Source organism: Passer domesticus, chromosome 1 (genome assembly GCF_036417665.1).
Source record: "Passer domesticus isolate bPasDom1 chromosome 1, bPasDom1.hap1, whole genome shotgun sequence".
Classification (NCBI taxonomy): Eukaryota; Metazoa; Chordata; class Aves; order Passeriformes; family Passeridae; genus Passer; species Passer domesticus.
Genome location: NC_087474.1, coordinates 16,138,858 through 16,164,947, shown reverse-complemented (window position 1 = coordinate 16,164,947; position 26,090 = coordinate 16,138,858). Strand labels below are relative to the sequence as shown.

Below are 26,090 nucleotides of genomic sequence, written 5' to 3'. Positions count from 1 at the left end.
ATGGGTTCTGCTTTATTATGCCCAAAATAGGCTCACATGTTGACTTTCAGCAGAATCATCAAGAATTTACTTTGGAGCCAAAATACAAAAAGTTTCTAATAGTTCTCAGCTGGTTTGTGTGATTTCTCTAATAATTCAACATTTATAAAAATGTATGATGCAATTTTTCTCAAATGACAAATTATAGCTGTGAAATATTCCAGTTCATTACAAAAATAATAAATTTTTCTTCCCTTCAGAGAAGCTAACTATTGACCAGCATTTACAACAGGTAGAAGGGAAGCCTTTGCTTCCTGATTTTAGAAAAAATCAGGAATTTAGTGTTTGGAAAATGAGGGTTCACCAGTGCTGCCCTGGACAAGTAGTGCTGTGGCTGAGCAATGCAGAGGGAGGTAGCCTGCCTTGCCTTCATGGAGTTTTCTGTCTCTCCTGGATGAAGTCTTTGGGAGTCTGCTTCCAACATAAGGCACTCAGCATCTGTAAAGGGAGAGCAGAACATCTATCAAAGATGGAAAGATCAAAAACTGTGACTCCCTGTGGAGTGACTGTTGGGAGGGAAACAGCTGAATAATGTTGAACATATTCAGATCTCTGACTTCACCTAATGCACACTGTGAAGGCTGTGTTTGTAGTCAAATGCTGATTCATTGTTATGGATGTGGAAAACCTTTTGTGCTTCTGCCTTTAAGACACTGCTCTATTAGTTGCTTGAGAGGCAACACTGCTTCTGCCTTCTCTCAGACAATACAAGCATAAATGTTAATCAGAAGTGTGATTTTGTATTGCTGAAAAGGCAGGCCTGGTTGTCAAATGTCTTGGGTGGTGACTTGATGCTTGGTACACTGAAATAATTTCAGAGCTGACAAGGGCATTTAAAAAATCAACTTTAAGAAAAAATCATCACAATACTGAAACCTCAATGATTATTTGTCTCTTCATGGGTATCAAGACTGGTCATGCTCATTCTCAGGAGTCAGGAGCCACTGGAACAGTTGAACTCTTCACTTTGAAAGACTCCTCACCCCAGTGTCTAAAACAGCCTTTAAACTTCAGCCCATCTGCTTCTAATGCTCTGGGTACATAAAAACTTCCATGATAGCCTTTCCTCAGAGCTCATCCATGTCAGCTTAGCAGGGCCAAGGCAGGAGCACTGCAGTGCTCCCAGAAGAGGCTTCTGACAGATCCCATGGTGCAGGCAGCACAGAGATATTTTGTGCTACATGAAGAATCAAACTGCTCCTTCTTCCCAAGGGGATTTCCTCAAATGTGGTGTTCTCATGCTGCTAGGAGGAACTTTTTCTGCATTAGCAGGTGGTGATGGATAGAAAATGCAGGTGCTATTTCCTTGAACAGCTCTTGTGGGAGTAAATTTATCCTGATAATAAATGCAATTATTTTTAAAGTGTTATGTGTTCAATAGCTGTTGTGTGGTATAAGTGCTTGATGTGTGGTGTGGCTTTTCTTATGTTGGTTCTGTCCTAGCTCAAAAAACATGTTGTTGCCTCTAAATAAATCAAACCCCATTTAATTAGCAAAGTGCCTTCCATAGTTATTTCTGTGATGTAGATTATTGTCTCAGCAGCATCAAACTCAGTGGGAAAAAAAAAAATCTAAGAAGTGTTAATTTGTTCTCCGGAAATAGCAGGATTGGGGATGAGCAGACAGCATCAAAACAGAATAAAGTTTCACATACATAGTTGCTGGTTTATGGAAATGACCTTTCATCTTTCAAAGACAGAAGTCTTCCACTGGGAGATGGAATGTACAAAACAGCTTGACAAGACAGCCTGTAAATGTGTGTCTCTAACATAAGCATAGCTAATATTTTCTATTATTGCTATGTAACACTCTCTGGGCAGCAATCAGTTCCATTTAAATATGATTAATATGAAAGTAATAACGTTCCAAACTTCATTCTTTTACATACTGTCAGAGGAAAGACTGTTGATTTGTTTTTTAAATAATCTGGTACGGAAATAAAATGAAAGTCTAATTCCTGTGACACTATAATGCTCTTCTCAATTCTGCACTGTCTGAATTTTTCAGGGTTTTGAAGGTATTCCTGTCCCGAACGGCTCAGCGTATTCCATATATGACAGGTGGGAGAGTGATGAGGATGCTGTCTGTTATTCTTCTGGTGGTCTTTTGGTTTCTCATTGGCTGGACTTCTGCAATAACCCAAAATTTGGAGAGAAACATTCCACTCATTGGTCAAGGGCAAACATCTGACCACCTGATCTTCAATATGTGCCTCATAGACCGCTGGGATTACATGATGGCTGTTGGTATGTTAATTTTCTAGCTTATCTTTAATTTCTATAATAAAGTTTGGTTGCCTTTTAATTCTTCTTCTTTTAGAATATCTTAAAGTTTTGTCAGACTGCCTAATATGTAAGAACTACAGCAGTAAAATATCAGCATATAGGGTTTTTAAATGGGCTGAGAAGTAAAACAAAATATGCTGACACTTCTATGACTTTCAAAGGTTTGTAACTTGGATTGTAGCAACAAAGTGATGTGTGCTTAAGTAATTTCATCTTTGAAGGCAGAAGGAAGAAGTAGCTCTTCTACTATTGGAGCTCTTCAGTGGCTCTTCTACTATTGAAGTGAGAAATTGTGACTAGTTTAATGAAGGCTTTTTGATTTTGCACCACAGTACTGGGCAGAGTTCTTGTGTGAGGAGGGAAAGAACTTCCACCACCACTCATTCATAACCTTGCAGAAATTGGTATCAAAGTACAGGGAACAGGAAATGAACCTCAAACGTGCCAATTTGATGTATTTGTTAGATGTGCTTTCAGTGCATGGAATAGGCACAGGAGCTAAAAATGACGCCCTGCAGAAGTCATATAAAGCAGAGAAAGGATTAGTTTTTGTTTCCTTAACTCTGTAAGAAGCAGTGGGTTTCCTGTGCCAGGGTTCAGCTAAACAGTGTGATGTGCTTTCTCCCACGCAGTGCTTCCACCTAGAGCCAGTGTTGCCTGTACAGCCCAGGCTAGCCACCCACTGTCTCAAATACTTCAGTGTTTTGAAATCTGAAATAAATTCCTACTTTTCTGCCCTTTCTCTGTTTCTCCCATGGACATCCTGCTGACAGACCCCTGCTACTGAGGATTAGAGAGAGGTAATGGTGGCTTTTCCACATGAGAGTGCAGCTGAAATGGACAGAAGTGTTTTCTCTCAGACTGTCATGCAGAAGGTCAGTGTATGACAAAACACTGCTGCCAGCTTCACAGAGGAGCTTCCACGGCTCCAAGGTGCCCCTGTGCTCTGCTTCCCTCTCCTTTCTGTAAGATCTCAGAGGCAGTCAGGCACAGGGGTACCCCACCTGGCAATATGCTCACTGTAGACCATGCAGAGAAGCGTAGAAAGGAGCATGTTTTGAAATGCATCTCAATTTGGATCCTTTTGGAGGGTGTGCTTTGCAGTAATGGAATAGTAGTATTGGCAGAGATGTTGTAAAATTAACAAAAATGCTGTCATCATGATGTCATCTGCACTAACCCATTTTGGATCAAAATTTTGGTGTATTTGACAGTGTAGTTTTATTAATATTGTGATAGTGGGGTTTTTTGAATAATGGCAACAAATATTTTTAGTCTCTGGGTTTTATAATTCTGGTGATGTAGTGATTAACAATTCAGATCTTAATACCTAATTCTGATCAATTATCTATTTTGGCAAAAAATTACCTAAGTTGCTGTCTGCCAAGCTTTGAAAAAAGTAAGGATTGTTTTTTAAGGTATATTTACATTTAGAAGAGTTTTTAATGTTTTTCAAAATACACTCAGGGATAGTAGAAGCAAAGTGAGCTCTCGAGCCTGGAAAATAGGGCAGAATTTCTTTTGTTCAGTCATTTTGTCTTCTTACCCACACTGCCTCATAAAGAGAATTATGCAACTCTTCAGTAAACTGTGCAATCATATTAGTGGTACCAAGAGATGTGCACCTACAAGACTGTAGTAACATGTGTGGTCTGTATTAATTAATTAATTAATTAATTTATTTATTTATTTATTTACTTACTTATTTATATGTGTGTGTGTCTGCATGTGACTTCAAGATTTTTATTGTTAATAGCAGCCTCGAAAGCTTACAGTCAATAGGAACTAGTCCCAAACTTAGTTACTTCATCTCAGAAATGTGTCAGAAGTAATATCTTTAACACAGAATTCCTTTTATTCCTATGTTAGGAATAAAACACAGCCTTGCAAAAATATAATATGTAATAAATTAATTGATAGATTCTGCTATTTGATTTCAAATGCTAAAATAAAAATGGTGGATGGCAATTGATTAAAGACTTGTTATTTTATTTAAATTTTTCAGGCACATTATTTTATATAAATCTAGTGAGTGTTTTGCAATATATTCTGTCACTTGTAGCCCTTGCTGGAGTACTTCCCTATTTCACTTGGCTGTCAACACTTCACTGAAATGCAGACAGGAGATTTTCAAGGTCACAGATTAGTGAAGTGAGAATTAACAAGGCTCTGCTAGAAAGTCATAATGAGATGAATCCTTTATGCTACCAGAGATTATTGGAATTGGGATTTATGAAGCATTTTCCATACTAATCGTGCTACTTAGACTCTATCTCCGGAGACTTTTATTACAGTGAATGTTTTATATTTACATTTCCATTAAGTCTAAGAGGATGGTCTCTGTGAGAGATGTAGGGACTTATACACAATGGTTATCACTGTTTCTAGCATTGCCTCTGTACTCTGTGATATGCTGATGAGAAAAATTAGCATTCAGTAAATCTTACTTTATCTACATAATGTAATGTAAGTTACTGTGTATTCTCCTTTGGGTTTGTACGTTAGTCTGTATTTTCCTTAGGGTTGGATACTTGTGGGTAGCTTATTTGTTACTTGCCTTATTCTTTTATTTCCTGAGTGTTAGTTTCTGCATCCCTTTCAAGGTCAGGGCATCTGTCTCATTGAAAAGCCATGGCATGGTTGACAGTCTGAGATTGCAGAGAAAGACCTGAGGCCTTGAAAATACTTACCCACAAAGCCTTTTCTCAATGGCCTGAATATATTCTATACCTCTACCTGTCACAATCAGATTTTGACTTAGAAAACAAGTCCAAGTGATAAACTTCTGCTACCTAAGGGCTTGCAGTGTCACAAATCAAACTACTGTTCTTTATCCTGAGGGGAAAAAATCTTATAAGTGTAACAGATATTGTACCAGGATTTAAAAGAGCTTCCCAGAAACTGGAAAAAGAGACAATATAATAAGTTTAATGAACAAAGCCCCAGGGAGGAGACAAAGGCAGGCAGAGAGATAAACATGCATGCACAAGCACAAACAAAAAGCAGAGGAGAATTCTTGACAGGTTGATGTTCCTGACTTCAGCGGGGCCAGTTTCACCCCAAATGGATAGGCAAGTTTTTAAAAATCCCCCATGCATTCTGTGTGTGTTTTTCAGTTTTTATTTAGACCAGAAGTGAATGACAGGTATTAACTAAGGACAGGGAGATGTTTTTCCCCTGTACCTGTTTGATTTCTGGCTGGCAGGAGCAGTGCTGCTCCACTGTGCTGAGCTGCTGCCGTGGGCCTCACATCCACAGGTCATGCTTTGGGTCTTGGGCATCAGGAGGGTTTCAAATATGAAACTTCTTCATAATTACTGCATTCTCTCAGCCACAAAAAGGAACAAAATTAGTATTTTTTGACTATTCCCAGAAGAACTCCCTATCACTGTTCATTTGTTGATGCTCAACATACACAATCTTTGCATCTAACGAGGGCATGAGGTGCCAGGACATGCTCTGGGCATCAAGACTACCTATACAGTTTTGAGCTAGGGCATTGTAATACATCCTTATGAGGGCCCTTTATTAAATTTTCTACAGGCTCTCTGCTGCATTCAGTGAATGAGTGATCATTATTTCTCTTTGTTATCCCCATTTGATGTGGCCCTATGCCATATTTGGTGTGTGTTGTTCAGGGCACGCAGTGAATGAAGAACTGTTCATTTCCAAATGGGCATTTTTAAACATGTTCCCCTTAGCATCAATGTACAAAGATTAAAGCCAAAATTATCCATTTTCAGTGTCTGTCTTGAGACGTGGAGGGACTGTTTTTTCAGAGTACTGTTTATAGCCTCCTCTGTGGAAAGCACAACCAGGAGATACTTAGAATTCAGCACTGGTGTGGATCTGGCTTCATTTCTCACGTTAGGTACTCAAAAAATATATCATGTAAAAATAGTGATCACTTGTGAAAAGCTTATTCTAAGTGATAAGGCCAGGGTTGTATAAATGTTTGCAGCAGAAATAGAAGAAGAACAGTGTTTTACAAAGTACCTTCAGCTCTGTCTCTTTTCTGCTTGTGAATCACTCCTCCTGCCACCCTGTACACCTCTTCAGCAATCCTTCCACAGTCTGCATCCCTGGCACTGTGTGCAGTTGGATGGCACTCATCTCTAGGATAAGGTAAGTCTGGAAGAGGATGAGGGACAGCACCAAAGATGGGGAGTGCTGCTGGAACCCCCAGGTTTAGCAGTTTGGGTTGCATTAACCCCTGCAGTAACGTTACTTTCTCTTGTTACCTGTTACATGTAAAGTGAAATCCCATACCCTTTACCTAGGCATCATTTCTACAAAGTATTTCTCCTCAGGAAACCATGTTTGTGTTGCCTGGGCCATGTGTTTATGTATTGGTGAATGCCATATTTAGTTGCTTCTGCAAGTCCCTGTGGTTTGGGAGAGGCTGGAAGGTGTTCTGACTTCCTCTTGTTGTTGCACCACTCTTTTTGGGGTCCACTACTGGTACTGCTCCAAATCTTTCTGACACTTTAAGTACTTTGGATGCCATTGGCATTTGTTTGCGTCCTCTTTAAGATGTGAGAGAAGAGGCCCCACACTCAGCCGCTTTCAGCTGATGCTGTTCTCCCTCTTTCATCCACACACAAGCAAAGAGGTTGATAGGGCACGTGGAGACAAGAAGAGTGTTTAGTAACAACAGTGAGCTGTGGAAGTCATGAGGCAAGACAGCCTTAATTCTAGAGGAATTAAGAAAATAATTTATTAGAAGGGCTAAAATAAGTGCAAAAATTAGAGGAATTCCTAGAGACCTGAGACTGGCATGTGTTTAGTGCAGTGAGACTCCTTGGTCTGTTGCTCACACCCAGGTCAGTGGATATGTCTCCACTGCCAGCAAAAGCCATCTCTAGGGCACCCTGAAGCCACGGGACCCACAGACCATGGTCTGCATGGCCCTTGCTTCACTTTGAGTAGACCTGCAAGGCAGTCTTGTGACAGTGTGGGGGACAGAGTATGCTGTGCCTCCCACCAGCCCAAGGACCCCACTCTTCTCTCTCAGCCTTCACAGCCACAGGCCATGGAAGTTCTAGGAGGAAAAAAAGTCTGAATCTGGCACCATCAATTCTTTTACCACAAATAGCTCTCGTTATTGCTGTGCATAGCTAATTAAAATGATGCTGAGATATGGTTGGAGAGACAGATAAACCTCTGGTAATTTATAATTTGCTAGGAATAACTCAACGCTAAAGACTTGTAATCACAGTTCATTGAAATATATGAAAATCCTTTCAGTTGAAGAAAAATGCTTCTCCTATGACATGGTGCAACTCTCCAGGTGGGAGATTGGACACAGCGATGCAGAAAGAGATTGCGTTGGCTGGCAACACAAGAGCAATTGAGGACACAATTTTTTCCAGTTTTAAAATGGTGCATGCTCAGCTCCAGCTGGCACCCTGAGTGAATGAACGGATGGAAGAGCTGCGCTTCCAGATCCATAGCTCACTTCATCTCAGTAAGCGGGATTTAAAATGTAGTGAAGTGTGGTAGAGAAATAGATGAGTTGTCATAGCTGTGCTATGGATGTAAGCAGAGTGGTAATCAGTAATTAGAGTTTTAAAAATGGTATAATGGTTGGAACAGTACTATTTTATCAAGAGTGTAGAGTTCAGAATTCCAACTGAACTTAGGCAAGTCACAGCTTTAATGTCACAGTCCCTGGGGAGCAGTGGCCTGGTTTTGGCCTGTGGTGGTGCTTTTTAAACATGTAAGTGTAGTCAGACATAAAGCTTCATACAGAGCCATGAAAATGGGCTTTAATCTTTCAGGACTGTCTTCTTTTTTGCGAGTAGCTCCTGGACAGCAGAGTGCAAGTGAGCACAGGAATGGGTGTCCTGGCTCCAGAGAGCTCACAGCCATCTTCACCGAGGGGCTGGCATGAAGAAGAGAATGAAGAGAAAGGCATTTCTGCCAGGGTAGGAGGGCTGAGAAGCAACCAGGATAATCTGAAATAATTCACATTTCTCTCCTGACCATGGCAGGAAGGAAACCCACATTTTAGGACTTAAGCTCTTCACAAATATGGGTAAATTTATTTCCACTGTTGTCCTGAATGGCAGGGTGGCATTATCCCCATTTTACACAGGCAGAGCTGAAGCACAGTGAGATTAGGGTTATATGGTCCATTTAATATGGTTGTCCACGTTGCAATGCCTTTGGCTTAGTTACAGAGCTTACTCAAATATATTTGCAACATTTTTATGGTCTCACTGGCTACAAATACAGCCCTGTGTGCTTATTTTTACTGCACATCACAGCAAAAATGTGTATTTGGCACCCAAATAGCAAGAAAAATGCTCCCACTTCTGCAAAAATTATGACCTATGCATAATTTGGATTGAATGGGGACCTCAAATGCACTTTTTTCACATTCGTAGAATATGAGAATATGAGCCTGAGGCACAAGCAGAGTTAGAAGTCAGTTGTGCATGTGTGCTAGACCACTTTCCCCCATTGTAGTCTTTCCTGTCTTACACTAGACATCCAAATGTCTTTTGCAACAAAATGCAGAGCCTTCTTCATTAGGCAGCCTTGATTAGGTGGAGTACAGACATCTGCATAGCAGGAGTGAAAGCAGCAGTGATTAACGTGGGGATTTGCTTCTGCTCAGAGCAACACAGACCACTGCACGTTTAGCAAAGCCTAGAAAATATGTTAACCCAGATCTTTTGAGGAAGTTTGATTTAGTCAGTAGTAACAACCCTAAGTCCATCCCATTCTGTAAAGCATATACATACCATGAACTATGGATATATGTCACTGTCCTTCATTATCAGAGGATGCAGAATATGAGCAGTGGTCTAAAGAGATCTCAAGTGAGTGGACATGGCACACTCTTCATTGTAACAGGCCAGTGGCACCAGGCGAGTCTGGCCCAGTGTGTTGGATGATCAAGTTAAGTGCTCCAAATTGCTTCATTTTCCAAAAACATAATCACCATCATGAAGACAAGGAAGAATCCTGATTTTTAAGCACCGACGAATATACTAAGCAGGTTGATCAGATAATGCAAAGACCAGATAAAAGGTTCTGTGGATAAGAAGTAGGTAGTGACTAAGAGAGATATTTAAAGACTAATTCATTTGTGCACATGACATATTGAGGTCACTTTACATTTTCATCTCCTACCTTCCATTCATCTCTGCATCCATTTATGCCTTTAAAGCAACTGTGCCTTTTCTTAACCTCTTATCTATCAGAGATTTCCTCCCAAATCTGAATGCCTGTTTTGGACAATTATTGAAAATCTGCTGCAAGGTTTTTTTCAGAGTTCTTTATGTTTTATTTTTTTTGACTCTGCATTTTCTGTCCAGAGAACAGCTGACAGCCCTCTCTCCAAGGAATTTCCATAATTTTTTCAGAAGGGGAAAGGAGGGTTTTTTGGGTTTTGTGCTTAATATATGAAATGGGATAATTTATAAGCCTTGTGCTAAATCGTAGGAACAAAACCATGTGTTTTGAGCTTTGAGTTTTCTCTTGACAGGTACGCAGTATGCTATGATAATCCTTTAGTGATCAGAAAGTCGCTTTTCTACACCAGACTTTTAGTGAAAAATTATTCAGCAAGCCAAGTAGGAATTTCATATCACATTTCATAGATTTTGACCATTAAAGATATTTGTTGCAAAGCAGTCACTAGTGTCCCATCAACAATCTAAAAGAGAGAGATGAACTGTACATTAGAACCTTGCTGCATGGTGCCCAGATATACTCATCTATCTATCTATCTATCTATCTATCTATCTATCTATCTATCTATCTATCTATCTATCATTAGTTATATCTTTGTTATTCATTTCAGTAATAAATACATTCATATATTACATTATATTGAGAATGTAAAAAGGCCATGTAGGAAAAAAATACAGCAAAAATTTTTAACACCTTCAGATTTTTGTTGCAAATTGCACTAACCATCTGTAGCTAATAGGAACTTCACTTCTCCCCCAAACACAGCTTTTACATCATACATTTAATCTGTTTAATTAGTGGTTTAGATAATAAATCAGTTTTCTATCAGTCTGTTTTGTCATTGCTGATGAAATTATTGTAATGTTGGGCTCAGCAAGTAAAGGAACTCTGTTATTTTACCTTATGTTTTAAGAGCTCTTCTGTATTTGTGTTCCATACCAGATGTCGCAGTAATTATTATCTGCAGACAGGAGTGCCAACTCTGCTCTAAATGTAAAGCTTTTCTAAAAGCATTATGCACTGAATGGTACAAACTACTGTTATGCGCCAGTATATTAATACTTTGAAATTGCTTTTTGTCTTAAGAATTCCTTCCAACTATGATTGTGAAACTGAAAACTGAAATTTTCAGAATTAATCAGATCTGGAGATCAGATGTTATCTGCCTTCCTACTTAGCCTAGATAAATAAGGTTGTAAGAGTTTTATTGGGTTTTTTTAATGGATGTATGGGTTTTTTTCGTTTTCATTTGCTCTGTATGCAAAGAAAAAAAAAACAACCCAAAAACCACTATTTCAAAATTACAGCAATTTTATTTTTTCTTCTAAAAGTAGGCAAAATTTGGCCTTCAGTCTTTAGTTCAAGTAAGAATACCTTCAGCAAATGAAATTTTACATGTTTTTTTTTATTTCTTTGAAAGCCAAACCTTTTAAAACTCGCAACCTCTGTTAGCACTTGTAACTGATCTTTTTCATCTTTTTAGTCAGAAAGAAACTTGGGGTTCTTCTCACTTCAGCTGAGAAAGAGCCCTGGGTGGTTTTGTGGAGTGTGCCTGTTATTTCACAATTAGCTCATCATTCAGTTCTGCTGATCATGTTGGGGAGCAGGAGAAATTTGAATCAAAGGCAAAATGTGAGGAAATAGGTGTTGTCTGGCATGTTAGAGGAGCCCTGCTGAACAGTGTTAGTATGAAGGGTTTCCATAGAAGACAGGACAGTAAGATATAGTGACATGGCTTTAGCAGCCTAATTCTAACAATTTTCTGCTTTTCAATTTCTTCTAAATCATCATGGAGCAATTAAAGAAATAAATTACAGACATTTGAAGAGCAATACATTCCAGTGCCAGGATTCTGCATATGTGAGATGACTACCTAAAGAAAAAAACCCAGACTGTTAAGATTTGGAAAAAACCTTTATTCTTATTTCATTGAAGCCGGTTTTGTATTCCACTTGGTCAGGAAAGACTTCAGGATCAATATGGCTTTGTAAGTAATTCTGTGCAGGAGTTTTGAAGAAAGCAGAATAACAGACTTCATTTATAGCACAGCTAATTTTCTAGAAATTAAACAGAAGTAGAAGTCAGCTTGGCCAAGTGTATGAGTAATTTGGGAAAAACATACCTGCATGTATACAGTCTCAGAAAATTCATACCAAGATTTTTTTCATTTTGACACTCAGTAAGGCCTCAAATCATACTATTACTTAGCTAAAAGATCAAAAAGTTTATTATTGTTAGGATTTGGTGAGGAAGATCACAAACCCAGCAGTATGGATGGATTATGCCCTTTCAAATGTTTGGGTTTATGTAACTGGGGTCTGTGGGTCTGTGGAGCATGTGTTCTGATAAAATTAGGATCTTGGAGATAGGACATATATTTTTCATTAAGAAATGTGCAAAGTGTTATTCAGAGTTCAAACTGAGCTCTTCTCATAGCACGGAGAGATATGACTGAATTAATTTTATCCAGACTTTTCTCTTACTGGTTTTACCTGAAATTAATACCAATATTTGAAGTTTCAAAATGGTATAACAATATATTATAGGTAAGTTACAGCAGTCATGAACTACTAAAAGTAGAGGAACTGGAGGGCATGTTCTAATGAGTTATCCAGTGCTGACATTATATTTTAGTCTGCTGTTAATGGTGGGGTTCACAAGCATTGGTGTCATTACTGAAACCAGACCAGTAATTATTTGCTGACCACTTCCACAGGATGATGTTACTGATCACCAGGTTTAGTTACAGTGTAGAAAAATTATTGGCAAAAAGAAGCCTGAAAAATAATTGATTTTCTATTATACTGCATTTAAGTGTAGTTTCTATTGCAAAAATTCAACAAGACAAAAGCAGTGTGTGAGTAACAATGGGATCACTGTTTCTGAAGCTGGTCTGGAGCAGTGCTGGCATTGCAGGGGTCTAACATGGAACTGCACATTACTGGGTGACACTCAAAACTCTTCCAGGCATTGTCAACCCAGACTGCAAGGCAAGAGGGACTGGCACCTGCTCTATTCATAACTGCATGACAGAGCTGTAGGGTTTTTTTTTCTGGGAGTTTTTTGAGGTGGTTAGGAAATCATTTGTATCAAGGTCAAAATGATGTCACAGGATGTCCACTGGAAGCTGAAGTCAGTGTACTGTTGGGTGCAGATGAGCTATCTCTATCTGAATTGTTTAAGCTGATCCAGACACCTTACTTTTTCTCCTTTCTTCCTTTACTAATTTTTCTCCTAAAAGAAATGTATTATTGCTTTAGAGTGCATTAGACCCTCAGAAGTGACTTGTCATATTATGGATACCAGCAAAATTAACTGTCTTGAACAGAGGAAATTTATAAACACAAAATAGTTTGTTTTATCTAAGTTATAAACCTTTGAAATGGAAGTGTTGTCTTGAAAAGCATATAGTGTGGTAGTAGCACTATATCTGCCTCTGTAACAAGAACTAGAGCTACAATTAAAAATCCACGTTATTTGAAGTGATGTCAGACTTCTGTAGCACTGCTTATAAAAGCAAGCAAGACATTTTTAGACATTGTCTCAAAGTTTGTCAGTTGGTAAACTGAAATACCATAAATGCAAGGGTTCCTGATGTGGAAAAAGATGTGTAAAATTAAAACCAAATATATAATGTACAGTGACAATATCCAAAAGAGTTTGACTGCCTATGTGTGTACTTGTGTACTGTCTTTGCATAGATACTCACACATACAGAAGATACTGTAGTGCTTCAAATTTCCTTCCATCTATAAAACTAATTGCAAACTATTTCTTTTTGTTCTTCTCACAGCTGAATTTTTATTCCTCTTGTGGGGTGTTTATCTCTGCTATGCAGTGCGGACAGTCCCATCAGCATTTCATGAGCCACGTTATATGGCTGTTGCAGTTCACAATGAGCTCATTATCTCTGCTATATTCCATACAATTAGGCAAGTGATCTGTAGATCTAGTAATTAACCATTTATCTTTCAGGTTTCCTATGGTGCAACTTAGAATGGGTGAATGGGGTAGGATAATGGAAAGTCTTATAAATATTTGTTTCTGAAAATTAAGTGCTTGCTAAACTTAAAACTGTTCCCATGGGATCCGAGAATATACAATTTTATAATTAGGGTTTTTTCAGTATAGTTAGGTGATTCAGTATATGTGATAAATTAGGTATAGCAAACAACTGTCTTCAGTCATCTACATACCACTCACTGTTTTGTATCCCTAGAAAACCAGCAGGTAAGAATGTTGGTTTGTATGAACTTTTGCTGATGTGTAACAGATTGGTGAGCTGCAGCTATGTGTTAAGATTATTGTACTGGTTTGGGCATGAAGCACAGTGTTTTATATGCTGACATAAAAAATTGTTACACATATAATGCTGTATCAGTGATAAAAAGCCCATGTTTCTAAGGAAGTCTATAATGGGCTTTGCATTTCATACTTGTAAATTATTTGGGTAGTAACAAATAAATAAGGGTCTTTGCTAGAGCTACATGAAAATTTACTAAATTTCCTACAGAGTACCCTGTAAAAATGAATTGGTCCTAGAAAATGCGAAAGAGGAAGATAACATGAGTTTCATCTCATCCTGTAAAAACTCTTAAGACTTTCTTCTGACATTCTCACACCTTCTTTTGCCTCTTAACAGACTTTATCTTCTAAGATCTTTTTTATTTTTACATTACTTCATTGACAGTCTTCAAATACTCTTCTCTGTTCTTTTGTCTGTCTTGGCACTAACATTTCTCCTTGTCTTCTTGATTTTTGCTTTCATGGTTTTTTCTGAGTAAACACCAGCAAAGCAAATCCTTCATCTCTGTTCCTTCCTGGTGCTCCTTTCCCTTATCATTGTTATACAGTTCACTGCATTTTTCAGGCATGCCATTTTTTTCCCTTCCCTTTCTCCTAACCCTGTATTTCAACACCCACATGCACTGAAAATCTATACTCCCTAACACAAGCATCTGCAAAGTTATTTTTTAAAATCTTTATTTGATGGCAGCATTTTCCTTTTCATTCCTGATAGATGTAACATTCACTTGCAATACTTTTGAGTTTATTATTACCAATGTGACAGCTTCTCAGTCAATTTTCCCCCCATTAATTTATATTCCTAAACTGTATATTGAGCCATGTTAGAAGACACAGTTCAGAGGTATTTTTGTAGGCTGCAAGTTTCTTTTAACAATAGAACAGGAGGCAAGTAACCTTGGATGAAAGAAAGGGGAAAAGGGGAAAATGTGGCATTTTAATACATTCTTTATGAAGGAGACAAAAAGGATTAAGTCTTTCAGTTTGTCTTATTGACAGTCCTGTGCCTGCAGCCTAAGGTCTGCTGATCCTATTCTTCCTTCTTTTTTTTTTTTAATGTACATTTTGTATTGATTCTTTCCCATCTGTCTGATATATGCTGGTTTGTTGAAGAAATATTGTGTAGTGTTTATAGATACGATTGAAAAAAAATGTACACGACCCCTCCTGAGATTATGTCCATTCATTTCTGCATGCCCAACTCTTAATCCCTTTTTTTTTTGCTTCTGTCTTCCTGCCAAGTTTTGGATGCAACTGAAAGGGCGGAAATGTAAAACTTAGATTTATATGACATACCTGAATTGTCATGATGTTGAAAGTACTGGAGCCTTGAAGGACACCTACAAGGCAGCCATCCAGTCTGAAAACTCCCAAAGCTCACGGAAGATTGATGTGAGCATTAAATAAAACCTTGAACTGTTTGCATTTTGTTTTCCTTTGAAAGTATTCCCATTTCAGAAACAGGGGATTTTGGATTATCTTCACATCATCATAATATTAAATTTCTGCATTGCTCTTTCTCTAATATTACTGAGAAACCCAAAATTTATCTGGAAAAAATCTCATTCAAATTGAAATTCTATCTTTGCTAGGGCTGAATGGCTACTGCAAATGTGATTTTGCATTCAGAGGCATGGTATGGCATGGATGCCTTAATCAGTCAAGGTCTCTGCCATAAAGCAAGCAAAAAAGCCTTCACAAAATCTGAGGACTGGATCTGTTAAAGGATAAGCAGATGCAGTGGCCATCAGGATGTGGGTGCTTTCTCCCATCTGTCTGCTGCTGGCTCCATTGCAGGTTGATCAACTCCATGGTGGGGCAGTCACCACAGGGGCCACTGCAGGTCCCACACACAGCCTCCTCCTGTTCCTCCTCTGCAGCTGGGCCTGGGCTGGCACTTTGGGTCTTCCCAGGGGCCACCCACATGCTGCCTGAGGTTTGTTCATCAATTGCACATGCACACATGCACCATGCAGAGTGGTATCACACATAAGGATTTAACAGAAGATGGGAGATACGTCAGGTACAGAGCTCAGTGACAACTTGCTTACATGTCACTAGCCATTTCCACCCCCACCTTCTTTCCATGCTTGTTTTTCCCTCACCTACCTTATTCTCTATCTGTCCCAGTCCTTGTCTTCCAAATAAACAATCCACCCTCTTTATTCTTTTCCTATTGGTCACAGTTTTCCTACACGTGTACTCAAATTTGGAATTTGTGATGCCATTATCTAGGTAATCACTATCTTATCTGCTGTTGCTGATATGGTTACATCAGTGCCACTGACCTTGCAAGTTCTGCTCCCTCTGAGGTCCTTCAATTACCTGTGAAGTTTGGCCGTCTCTCAAATGACTCCCTATTAACCACCTTGCCATCCCTTACAGCACTGTCTGTAACTTCTATTCACTTTTTGCTCTGTTATTTGTTACATCCATCAGTTTCTCGTGTCATCTTCATCAGTGCAATTGTGTTCAGTTTACTAAATCTCAGGCCTGAGCCTCCTCATGTTCCCTCACACCCCAAAGCAACAGGAACTCTCTAGGAATTAATTAATTGGGATATTTTGTTGTGTTCATAAAATGTTGCATTTACAAAGTATTAAACAAGTAATTATGACTGTATTATAACAGCATGTAAGCCAGTGTTTCATGCCAGACTATTTCTGTTAACAAAAGCTTCTTCAAAATGTGCATCTGTGAACTTGGATAAGTTGCAAATGTCATTTCTATCTGAATGATTTTTGTTAACCTGGAAATTGCAAGCCTGCAGTACATCTGCTCATCCGTTGCACTGCTTACTGCTCCTGGCTTTGGGAGCTCACTAAAGCAGACAAGCCAAGCATGCCTCAGCTTTAACTGCACTGCTTCTTCTGCCACTCCTTTAGAAAGCTCAGCAAGGAACTGTTTTGTTTGACAAGTTCAGCCCCTCATTTCCAAGCATTCACAGGCTCTTGGATCCCACAGCAGTGAGCTGGGCGGTCCTGCTATAAAGATCATTTCTCTGCTGCCTGCTAAAATGCATTTCAGTTCAGTTCTTCCTTGGATGGCTTATCAGCTGTACTCAATAGCTGTGATCTGTGGACATCCTGTGTTTATAAAGTGCACTGCAATTCATCATAGTACATGTGTTAACCTAAAACCATCCCTTCAGCTCCTTGATGTATGTAAGCTGCCATAACTCAGGCCAAAGAAACTGTGACAATATACACAAACCAAAAAGACAGCTCAATAGAGTGAGAAATATGGAATAAGCAGTATAATTTAAGGTCTGTTGTTCCTTTCTATATTTTGGTTTGTTGATTGGTTGTTTTCAGAGTTGTTTTGAAATTTTAGTATATAGGGAAAGTGTGTGGATGTAATTTTTAGTCTGTATGAAAGCAGTACAGAACAAAACCAATTGTGTTTGGCCATTCAGTGAAAAGAAACCTAAGGAATACTAATGATATTAAATCTAATGCACTGGAGAAATGCAGTGAATTGCAACCCTGTATTCTATTTTCAGATTCATTCTTTCTTCAAGACTTCAGTCTGACTGGATGCTGATGCTGTTTTTTGCACACACACATTTGACTGTGACAGTCACTGTTGGGCTACTTCTGATCCCTAAGGTATTTGAGTCTGCTGTCTCTTTTCTTTTGCCAAGTCTGAGGAAGAGAAATGTTGTCATGCAGAAGCATTTCTGGGTAAATCTAGCAGCAACTGATAGAAAAGGGGGATGTAAAATTTGGCTGTTTTACCTTGAAAGCTGTATTATTTCTATTTTTTAAAAATATACATTTCAAAGTTTCTTTATTTCAGCTTTCAAAATTCCAGGAGTTTAAAGTACTTAAAATGTTGATATGACTAACTCAAGAAGGAAAGAATCCTGCCTAATTGTGCTTTTTTTTAAGGTATTTGTATGGCCATGCTGCTGCTAGAGTTAGCTGAGAGCAGACACAATTTTGGCAAGGGCATAGAACCACTGGACTCTTGTAGGCTGGACTAGCCATGAGATGGGGAGGTAGGGATTTAAACCAGGCAGTTACAGGCTGAAAAAAGAGAACCCTTTGCAAGTCAGAGCCTGGGACAGACAGATGCTGCACTGGGAGGAGACGTGGCCATGGCAGGGAGCCAGGAGCAGTGCTGGGAGCCAAGAGAGGTGTGTGGGGGCACAGGGAGATGGTGATGGCAGGAGCCAGGGAAGGGCAGAGAAAGCCCCCAGAAACTCCAGGGGAAGGAGATCTGCAAGTGGCTCCTCCTGGCCCTAGCAACAGTCCCCAGGAATGGAGTGGAACTTCCTTCTGAGGACAGTACCCCAGCAGAAGGAATGACTTTCTAATGGGTTTTGAAATGACTGATCATATTAATCAAAAGCTCAAGAGTCACAATAGCAGTAAAGGTGAAACCTATATATGAAGAAAGAGCATTAAGCAGTTCAGGTTGATAGAATTTTCAGGTTAATGAAGCTGCTATTCCTGCCTTTTTCCTGTGTGTCAGAACAGGGTATGCTGATGGCTGTCAAATATATGTACACTGAACAGTCATGACAAAGGACCCATTGATGCAGCCTTAATACTGCATAACCTTGTTTTATTTTAAATTACTTTTCTGGTCTTTAGCAATAATCTTATATTTTCTATTTTATATTTATGTACTTTATTACGTATCTTCAGAGATATTATACATCTTCAGAGATGTCTTTTTAAACTAGCCTAGAAAATTTGTTGACCTTTCTGAAGCTGAATCATAACTATGGATCAGTATTTTGATTTTTAGCTTATTATCTGTGTTTCACTGCACAGACTTTTCTTCCAACACACCAAAGAATTCAGAGAATTAAGATTCACAAGGTTGAGTTCTATTCATAAAGTCCTGAAGACAGATGACTGTGTGGACAATAGTAAATTCAGATGAGTGAATCAATATGAACAAAACAATAATGACAACCTCATTCCAACTCCTAATTCAAGGATCTGATGAAACATAGAAGAAAAATTTATCTACTTTTTCATTAGTTTCTTTTGTTGTTGTTGTTGTTGTTGTTGTTGTTGTTGTTGTTGTTGTTGTTGGCTTTTTTCCCCTACCTTACGTCTTCCTTTTCAGGGTTAGGATCTAAAAGAGAATTGCTTTCTGCAGGATTATTAAGATGTGTATTGTATAAAATAGTGTTTTACTGTTTTAGCAGCCTTATTGGAAATGTCTGAAAGTCTATTTTCATGCCGGCTTAATTGAAATGCCATTTAAAGAGGTTCAAACAGATGTCAAAATAAGTAGGGATTTTTTTTTCCTTATGCAAACTTCTAAGATTTATCATGTTAAGCCATCATTAATAAGAGTTCCTTCCATACAATACTGTGACTTAATGGGACACCACTTAAGCAAATGAAACTTAAGTAATGTTTTGAATTTGAGAATCACACAAATCTTTAGAAGGGTCATTGTACCATAAAACTCTTGTAAGCTCTTACATGTTGAAGTAAACTTTTGCACTCATGGCAACATTTTTTTTTTTTGCGCAAACTTATTGCAGTTTTCACATTCAAGCAATAACCCAAGAGATGATATAGCTACAGAAGCTTATGAAGATGAGCTTGATATGGGTCGGTCTGGATCCTATCTGAACAGCAGTATCAACTCAGCATGGAGTGAACATAGTTTGGATCCTGAAGATATTCGGGTACATAGAACTCATTTAAATAGCATTTGTTTTCAAGAACACTTTTTCCTAGAAGAAAACTCCAACTTGCATGCATTTGTTTCTCTTTGCAGATATTAGATGAAAAATGCCAGCTTAGATCTTTTATGATTGTGGTATCAGGTCATGTAAACTCTCATGTAGTATTTGCTAGTGTGAAGAGATGCTGCACCACTAGCTGTAGTAAAAGTCATAGTGGTGGCAAAGGAAGAGGAATCATCCTCAGCAAGAGCTGTTACTCAGTTTACATAGATTCTTTGAATTATTTTGAAGTGCAAACAGCTTTTGGTTTCAGTTTAGTTAGTCATTTGTATGTAACATATACATAAGCATACATAACTATAAAGATAAACATTAAAAACTTGATTAATGGAGAAAATGACTTTATTCTTATTTTACGTTATTAAAGTCCTTATGTTATCAGAACAAAAACAGCTATAGAGTTCAGCAGGAAAGCATGCACTACAGCATTGTGAAATCTGAAACAGCATAAATGAGTATGAAGTGTGCATGCTGTGGAAAGTGACTTGTTTGTGCACAAGAGTTTAACTTTTTTTAAGTGGAAAAAAATGAGATTCAAGTTGATGGAGAAATTGCTTATTCAAGAATTAGAAAAGACAGTGACATGAGTTTAATGCCCTTTTTAGATCAGTAGGTCTTGCATTTGTCAGTCTGCTTGTTTGACTGTAGTCACTGTGTGAATACTAGTTTTGCCATTCACTTTGCTTTGCAGGATGAGTTGAAGAAACTATATGCTCAGCTTGAAATCTATAAAAGGAAAAAGATGATTGCTAATAATCCACATCTCCAGAAAAAAAGGTGCTCTAAAAAGGGCTTGGGGCGCTCGATAATGCGGCGTATTACAGAAATCCCTGAGACAGTCACCAGGCAGTGCTCCAGGGACGAGAAGGACCTGATGGAGCACAGTGCTGTGAAGAACTTGGCCACACTGAAGAAAAACCCACCGGATTCCACGAGTTCTGCAAAGCCAAAAGAAGATACTTCGAAAAACAGAGTGTTTTCCTTAAAAAAGTCCCACAGCACTTACGATCATGTTAGGGATCAAACAGAAGAACCAAATGGCTTAACTACAGAAAGTGCAGAAGTTATAGCTTCTGAGACAACACTTCTGGACTCCTTGAATGGTAACAAATTAACCAAAAATGCTCCTGAAAAGGTTGAAGCTGTCTCTACTGAATCGGTCCCTTTGGTGTGCAAATCAGTAAGTGCGCATAATTTAAGTGCCGATAAGAAGCCTCTGCATCCAAGAACATCTGTGTTACAAAAATCCCTCAGTGTTATTGCTAGTGCCAAGGAAAAGACTCTGGGACTCACGGGTAAAACGCAAAGTCTAGAAGAAAGCACTAAATCTCATAAATCTCAGCAGAAGGGTAAGGAGGCCAGCAAAAAGCACTCAGCCTCCGATAAAGGGGAACATAAGGATTCCCACCGGAAAAACTCTACCCAGTCTGAGGAAACAAAGAAAACCCATAAATCTGGAATTATTAAACAGCAAAGGGTTGGTCAAACACCTGCAAATCCAGACACAGGCCCAGGTAAGTCTCTGCACAAGGACAATTTCAACATAGGAGAAGTTTGTCCTTGGGAGATCTATGACCAAGTTCCTGGTCCTGTGCCTTTTGACTCTAAAGCTCAAAAACATGTGTCTATTGCTTCCTCAGAGCCAGAGAAAAACCACCCTTCCCAGCCAAAGGGGAAGACTCATCATAAGCTGAAGACACCTGAGGGGCACCAACAGTCAAATCAAAAGAGCTCAGAGAAGGCGGAAGCAGCCACTCAGGAGACACAAGAGCAGCAGATCTTTGAAAATGAGAAAAATCAGTCAAATTCCCAGGTCTCTCCTGGGCTGAAGTGTGAGAATGTTAATAGGCATACACCTAACACCCGTGCTGGAGAGCGGGAGGAGCTGCCCCAGAAAACAGCAGAAAAGGAAAACCTCAATAAATTGGCTGAACAGAAAAAAATTGCCTCTTCTGAGGGAAATGTGCTTTCATCTAACTCCCATAAGCCAAGTAGTTACGTACAGCAACCTTTAGCATCTCGAGCTGAAGTCTGCCCTTGGGAGTATGATACAGCAGATTTACCAAATGCAGAAAGAAGTGTAGCTTTATTGAACACCTCTGCTATAAGTGCAAATAAAACAGCAGCACCTCGAAAATAAGAGGCTTTTGGACTGAGGAGAGTAGCAACATTGAGAAGACAACAGGAAAGACAGAGGGAGGACTTAGGCTAAAAGGATCTGAAAATTCCTAAGGAGCATCACTTAAATCAAGGGAATCAGCACTACAAATATGTAGGAGTTAAGCAAAGTAAATTATCGTTATTGTTGTTATTATTTATATGTTGAGTGCCAACAATGTGATTAGCAGTGCCCAGAATATGGTCCCTGCTCCAAGGATTTTACTGTGTCAATGAAAGAAATCTGCCTTTGTGAAATCAATTTTCTTTTAAAAGAAAAAATAATAAGATGATAACAAACGCACAGTGTAGATCTTAACCAAATTATTTCTAGATGATGTAACTGGCTGTAAATTGCCCTTGGGACTTTAAAGATCCAGCAGAAGTGGGACACAGAAAATGTCCTGATGACAAAAAGGGGTACCAATGAGCAGCTTATTAAAGTGACGACTTTTCACTTTACATATTTAATCTAAATAGCACTGATAACTCAATGCATCCCAAGAATATTTTGTAAAATTATTACTTTCATTTTCTTATTACTGTGTGTTTAAGTACATTGTTGTGTCTCATATTAAAGCATTCCAGATTGTATAATTTTTTGCAAATAACTTTGATATTATGTGACACAACAACACATTTATGCAATCTGCAGATACTGTCTTCTAATTCCAAGTTAAAATACCTGCTGTAGACCTTTTTGTTTATATATAGAATTGCAGTAATCTTTCACTGGCTATGTAAGTCGTAATTCATATTGGGAAATTCTTCTGGGCTTTGGAGATTTTTTTTTCTTTCCTGTAATTTATATAGTGGTTTTTTTGTTTGTTTGTTTACTCTCTGTTATTTATATTTATAGTTTGATACTGTATTATTCAGGGGTTTTATATGCAGTAAGTTATGCACTTCCCTATTAATGCTCATAGACTTTGTTAATGGTGGAAATTCAGTTGTCTTAGCTGGTAGGACAACTAATCTGGGTTTTTTGTTACTAATTGGAAAATATCATCTCAGAGACGAGAAATCTTACTTTAAACACGATGGTGATGATCTTGTTCAGATTTTCATACCGAACCTATCCAGTTAAATAAGACAAGCAAGAATGACAATGAATATACCCCAGAAATGATCACATGTTTTACTAACACCAGACAGCTCTGGAAGATATTTTATTTATGGAACAACCCTGTACTGTTTACCCCTGTTGGCAAACCTCAAAAAATTGGCTCTTGGAGTGAGAACTCCAAAATATTACTCTTGCCCCATACATGCAAATATAAGCGATACTGGGAATGAAAATGATGGCATCTCTCTCCAACTGTCCAAAATGCTTTGACTTTTTTTACATTTATATGTACATTTACAGTAAAAGTTGGTGTTTGATACAGTGCTACTTTTCAGCAATAGCTACAGTCCTCATCGTGCATATGAGCTTAATTCATAGGTGGCCCATTCACAACAATGAGGCTTAGTGACAGTTCACCATCAGGGCCTGAGGACATGCTGAACTCTTCTGAGGATTATCAGCAGTAATTAAACAGCCCCAGCCATCTCAATGCAGTACCAGTAAAGTGCTGTTCACAGGAATTGGCTGTACATAGTGTACTCCAAAACAAAGACAGCTCAGTCCTAAAGAACTTGTGCAATTTGAGAGAAGTGATGGGATTCGGTGGAAGAACATGAAATGTGGATGATTGAATAGAATGTGTTGTTTAATATATATAATATATATAAAAATAGATATTTATATATGTTTAATATATATATATAAATGTCATATCTAATACACACATGCACATACACGTATGTAGTATAAACTGATTTTTGTGGCATCATAGAAAAAGTGGCTTAAGAAAAAATGCAATGAGCAGAGGGACTTAGACAACCTGGGCATGAGGATTTTTCTATCCTTTAAAAAGGAGAGGATTCTATGGGCATGTCTAGACTGACAGATCAAGATGGATCTGATTTTCCTACTGCCGCTGCTAAGCCCAAACCTGACATGTGCCAACACCTGAGCCAGCTCAGGTGACTCAGGTCTTGGTGCTGTCTAAACACGTTACCTCACTTATAAATTCTGCTCATTAGCTCCAGATTAAGTGACTGAACAGCCCCAGCCAACCTGGTTATCCAGGATAGTGCTCAGTTCCACCATGGGGATGTGCTGACTTAGGTCTTTACTACCCTGGGCTTGTCTGACTCTCCCATCCCTCTTTTTGTAGGGCATAATTATGGTCTAGGAGATCTGACTGGGACCCTTCAACCCAGAATCCCTGTTCTACCCATGAAAGGGAGTCAGGCATATGAGTCTGGGTGCTTTGGACATCAGTGCACCCACTTTGTACACACAGGACCACTGGCATCCTATGTGCAGCCCAAATCCAGCTCTGTCCTTGGTGCGGAAAAGAGTTGAGATTAGAGCTGGTGTGCTCAGATTCTTCCTTCCCAGTCCCAGACACTCGTGGGATTTGTCTGTAACTTGTCATGTCAGCTTCAGTGGGACTTAATCAGCTTTTCTGAGAGAAAATAACCCTGAATTTCCAGGAGAAGTCTTTCCTAGGAACAGAGCTTTTTGGGAGGCCTCCAGGAGCACACTGACCCTGTGTGCAGAGAAACACACAATTTTAAATACACCTGCTGAAATGGTGACAATCTTACACCTCTCCTGTCCTTGAAGGGAAGTTCTGCAGCCTCAGCAGTGGTTTTGGGGACTGGGACGGGGGCACAGCTTATGGCAGGCTGCCCTGGCTCCTTTAGGGGGGCCTGACTGTGAGGTTAGAAGTGGACATCCACGGAGGGATCATGGAAGGAGATCTTTGTACGTACTCACTGCCTCTTGGAGACAGATGGTTGCAAGGAGCAGGCACCAGCCCTCGTGCCCTTGCTCATCTGGCCCTCCATCCTTTACCTCGGAGCTGAGCAAGGCCACACTGCCCTGTAGGAGCCGTGTAGGGTGCCTTGTGCACCGAGGATGGGGGGCTCCACATCGGCAAAGTGTCCCCCCAGTACCACTGCCCCTTGTGTTCCTGGCAGGATCGAGCCCTTCGTGCATGACTGTGTCTGTGCCACCGCTGTATATCTGTACTTGCTTGGTTTCCTTTCCCTTTCTTTCTGTTTGGAAAGATAACTTCATTAGAAACACAGAAACAAAGCCCACTCCTTGGCTGGTGTAAAACAGCCCAGCTGCGCAGAAAGAAAAAAGCAAAGGCTGGTTAACCAGGGAAGGCATTGGCTTGTATATTCTCATTTGGTTTAGATTTCTTTCGTCCTGACCCTTTCCCTCACTTCTTAAAAACTGTCTGTTGTGGTTCTTTAGGCTCATTTTAGTCCCATCCCCTAAGACTGACACAATTGGAAAACATTCCTTTAGAAAACAAAAAAGCCTTCCCCAGTTTATTAAGCAACTGATCTTTGGGCTACAGATTCAATTGGGACTTAAATTATTTCACATTTAAGAAATGAGGGGCCAAACTACACTCAACTATCCTATTTCACTATGATGCTGCTAGAAGCATTGCTTAATAAAGACATACTAAGTTAGACATAAATAATGTTTTGTATTTCATAGATTTTTCTCCACCAGCATATATTGACTAGATTGCTTAGATGTCTTTTTCTGGAATTTCATTGTCATTGTTTAGCAAAGAGAAGTGCAACTCTAGAGTAAAGATGTTATAAAGATATTCTCTAGCAGATCTGTTAAGAGAAAAGACAATAAACATGAAGGTCACAAACATTTGCTAGGTTGTCCTTCTAAATGCATGTGCAAGCTGCATTTCTCCTTCATTTCTAAGTCATGGTTTATAAGTAATTAGATTTATACCGATCTTATTAGACTTGTATAATTTATGCAAGATTATGCGCTTTAAAATATAAATCAGTACACACCTATCATCAGCTTTGGTGGCATCATAGACCTGAAACCAGACAAGACATTTATATTTGCTCTCCTTAGGCTTTTGCATGCATATGACAACAGGCAGGCCTGAGCAAACACTGCCTTTGACTTTTAAAATTTTAGCTACTCCAAGTTGTAGAGTATATAAAGCTGTAAGTCTCTTCACTTTATAATGTGGTTCTTATGACAATGTTATCTGGCAACCAACAGCATCCACCATGAAATACTTGATAGATTTATGTTGTAATGTGTTGCAGCATGTAAATAATGTAACTTCTCTGCAATAAAGCACATTTATATTAAATCTGTTTGCAGGCTTTTGTGTTGTGATTTTCTGAAGTTGTTATTGATCCAAACTGAATGGGATTCCCATCAGATTTGTAAAGTACCTAATTTTACAGCTTCTATGATCAGATCATGCCATTATAATTTTCCGGATTTTTCTTTATACTTTCATCAGAGCAGATATGTACTATATTCAGGACTT

The 26,090-nt window shown here is 38.9% G+C and overlaps 1 protein-coding gene across 2 annotated transcripts in view; it reads left to right on the top strand.

Moving 5' to 3' along the window:
* Positions 1-25,911, top strand: part of GPR158 (G protein-coupled receptor 158) — a 186,352-nt gene extending 160,441 nt beyond the window's left edge. Inside the window, exons 7-12 of one of the 2 annotated variants that reach the window (XM_064407624.1) lie at positions 2,047-2,285; positions 13,321-13,459; positions 17,335-17,440; positions 19,342-19,488; positions 20,240-21,062; positions 21,189-25,911. In XM_064407624.1, the coding sequence (XP_064263694.1) occupies positions 2,047-2,285; positions 13,321-13,459; positions 17,335-17,440; positions 19,342-19,488; positions 20,240-21,062; positions 21,189-21,688 (1,954 nt within the window). In that variant the 3' untranslated portion in view covers positions 21,689-25,911. Of the gene's footprint in view, positions 1-2,046; positions 2,286-13,320; positions 13,460-17,334; positions 17,441-19,341; positions 19,489-20,239 lie in introns of both variants that reach the window. The other variant, XM_064407615.1, reaches the window with a different exon arrangement.
* The last annotated feature ends 179 nt before the right edge of the window (positions 25,912-26,090 follow it).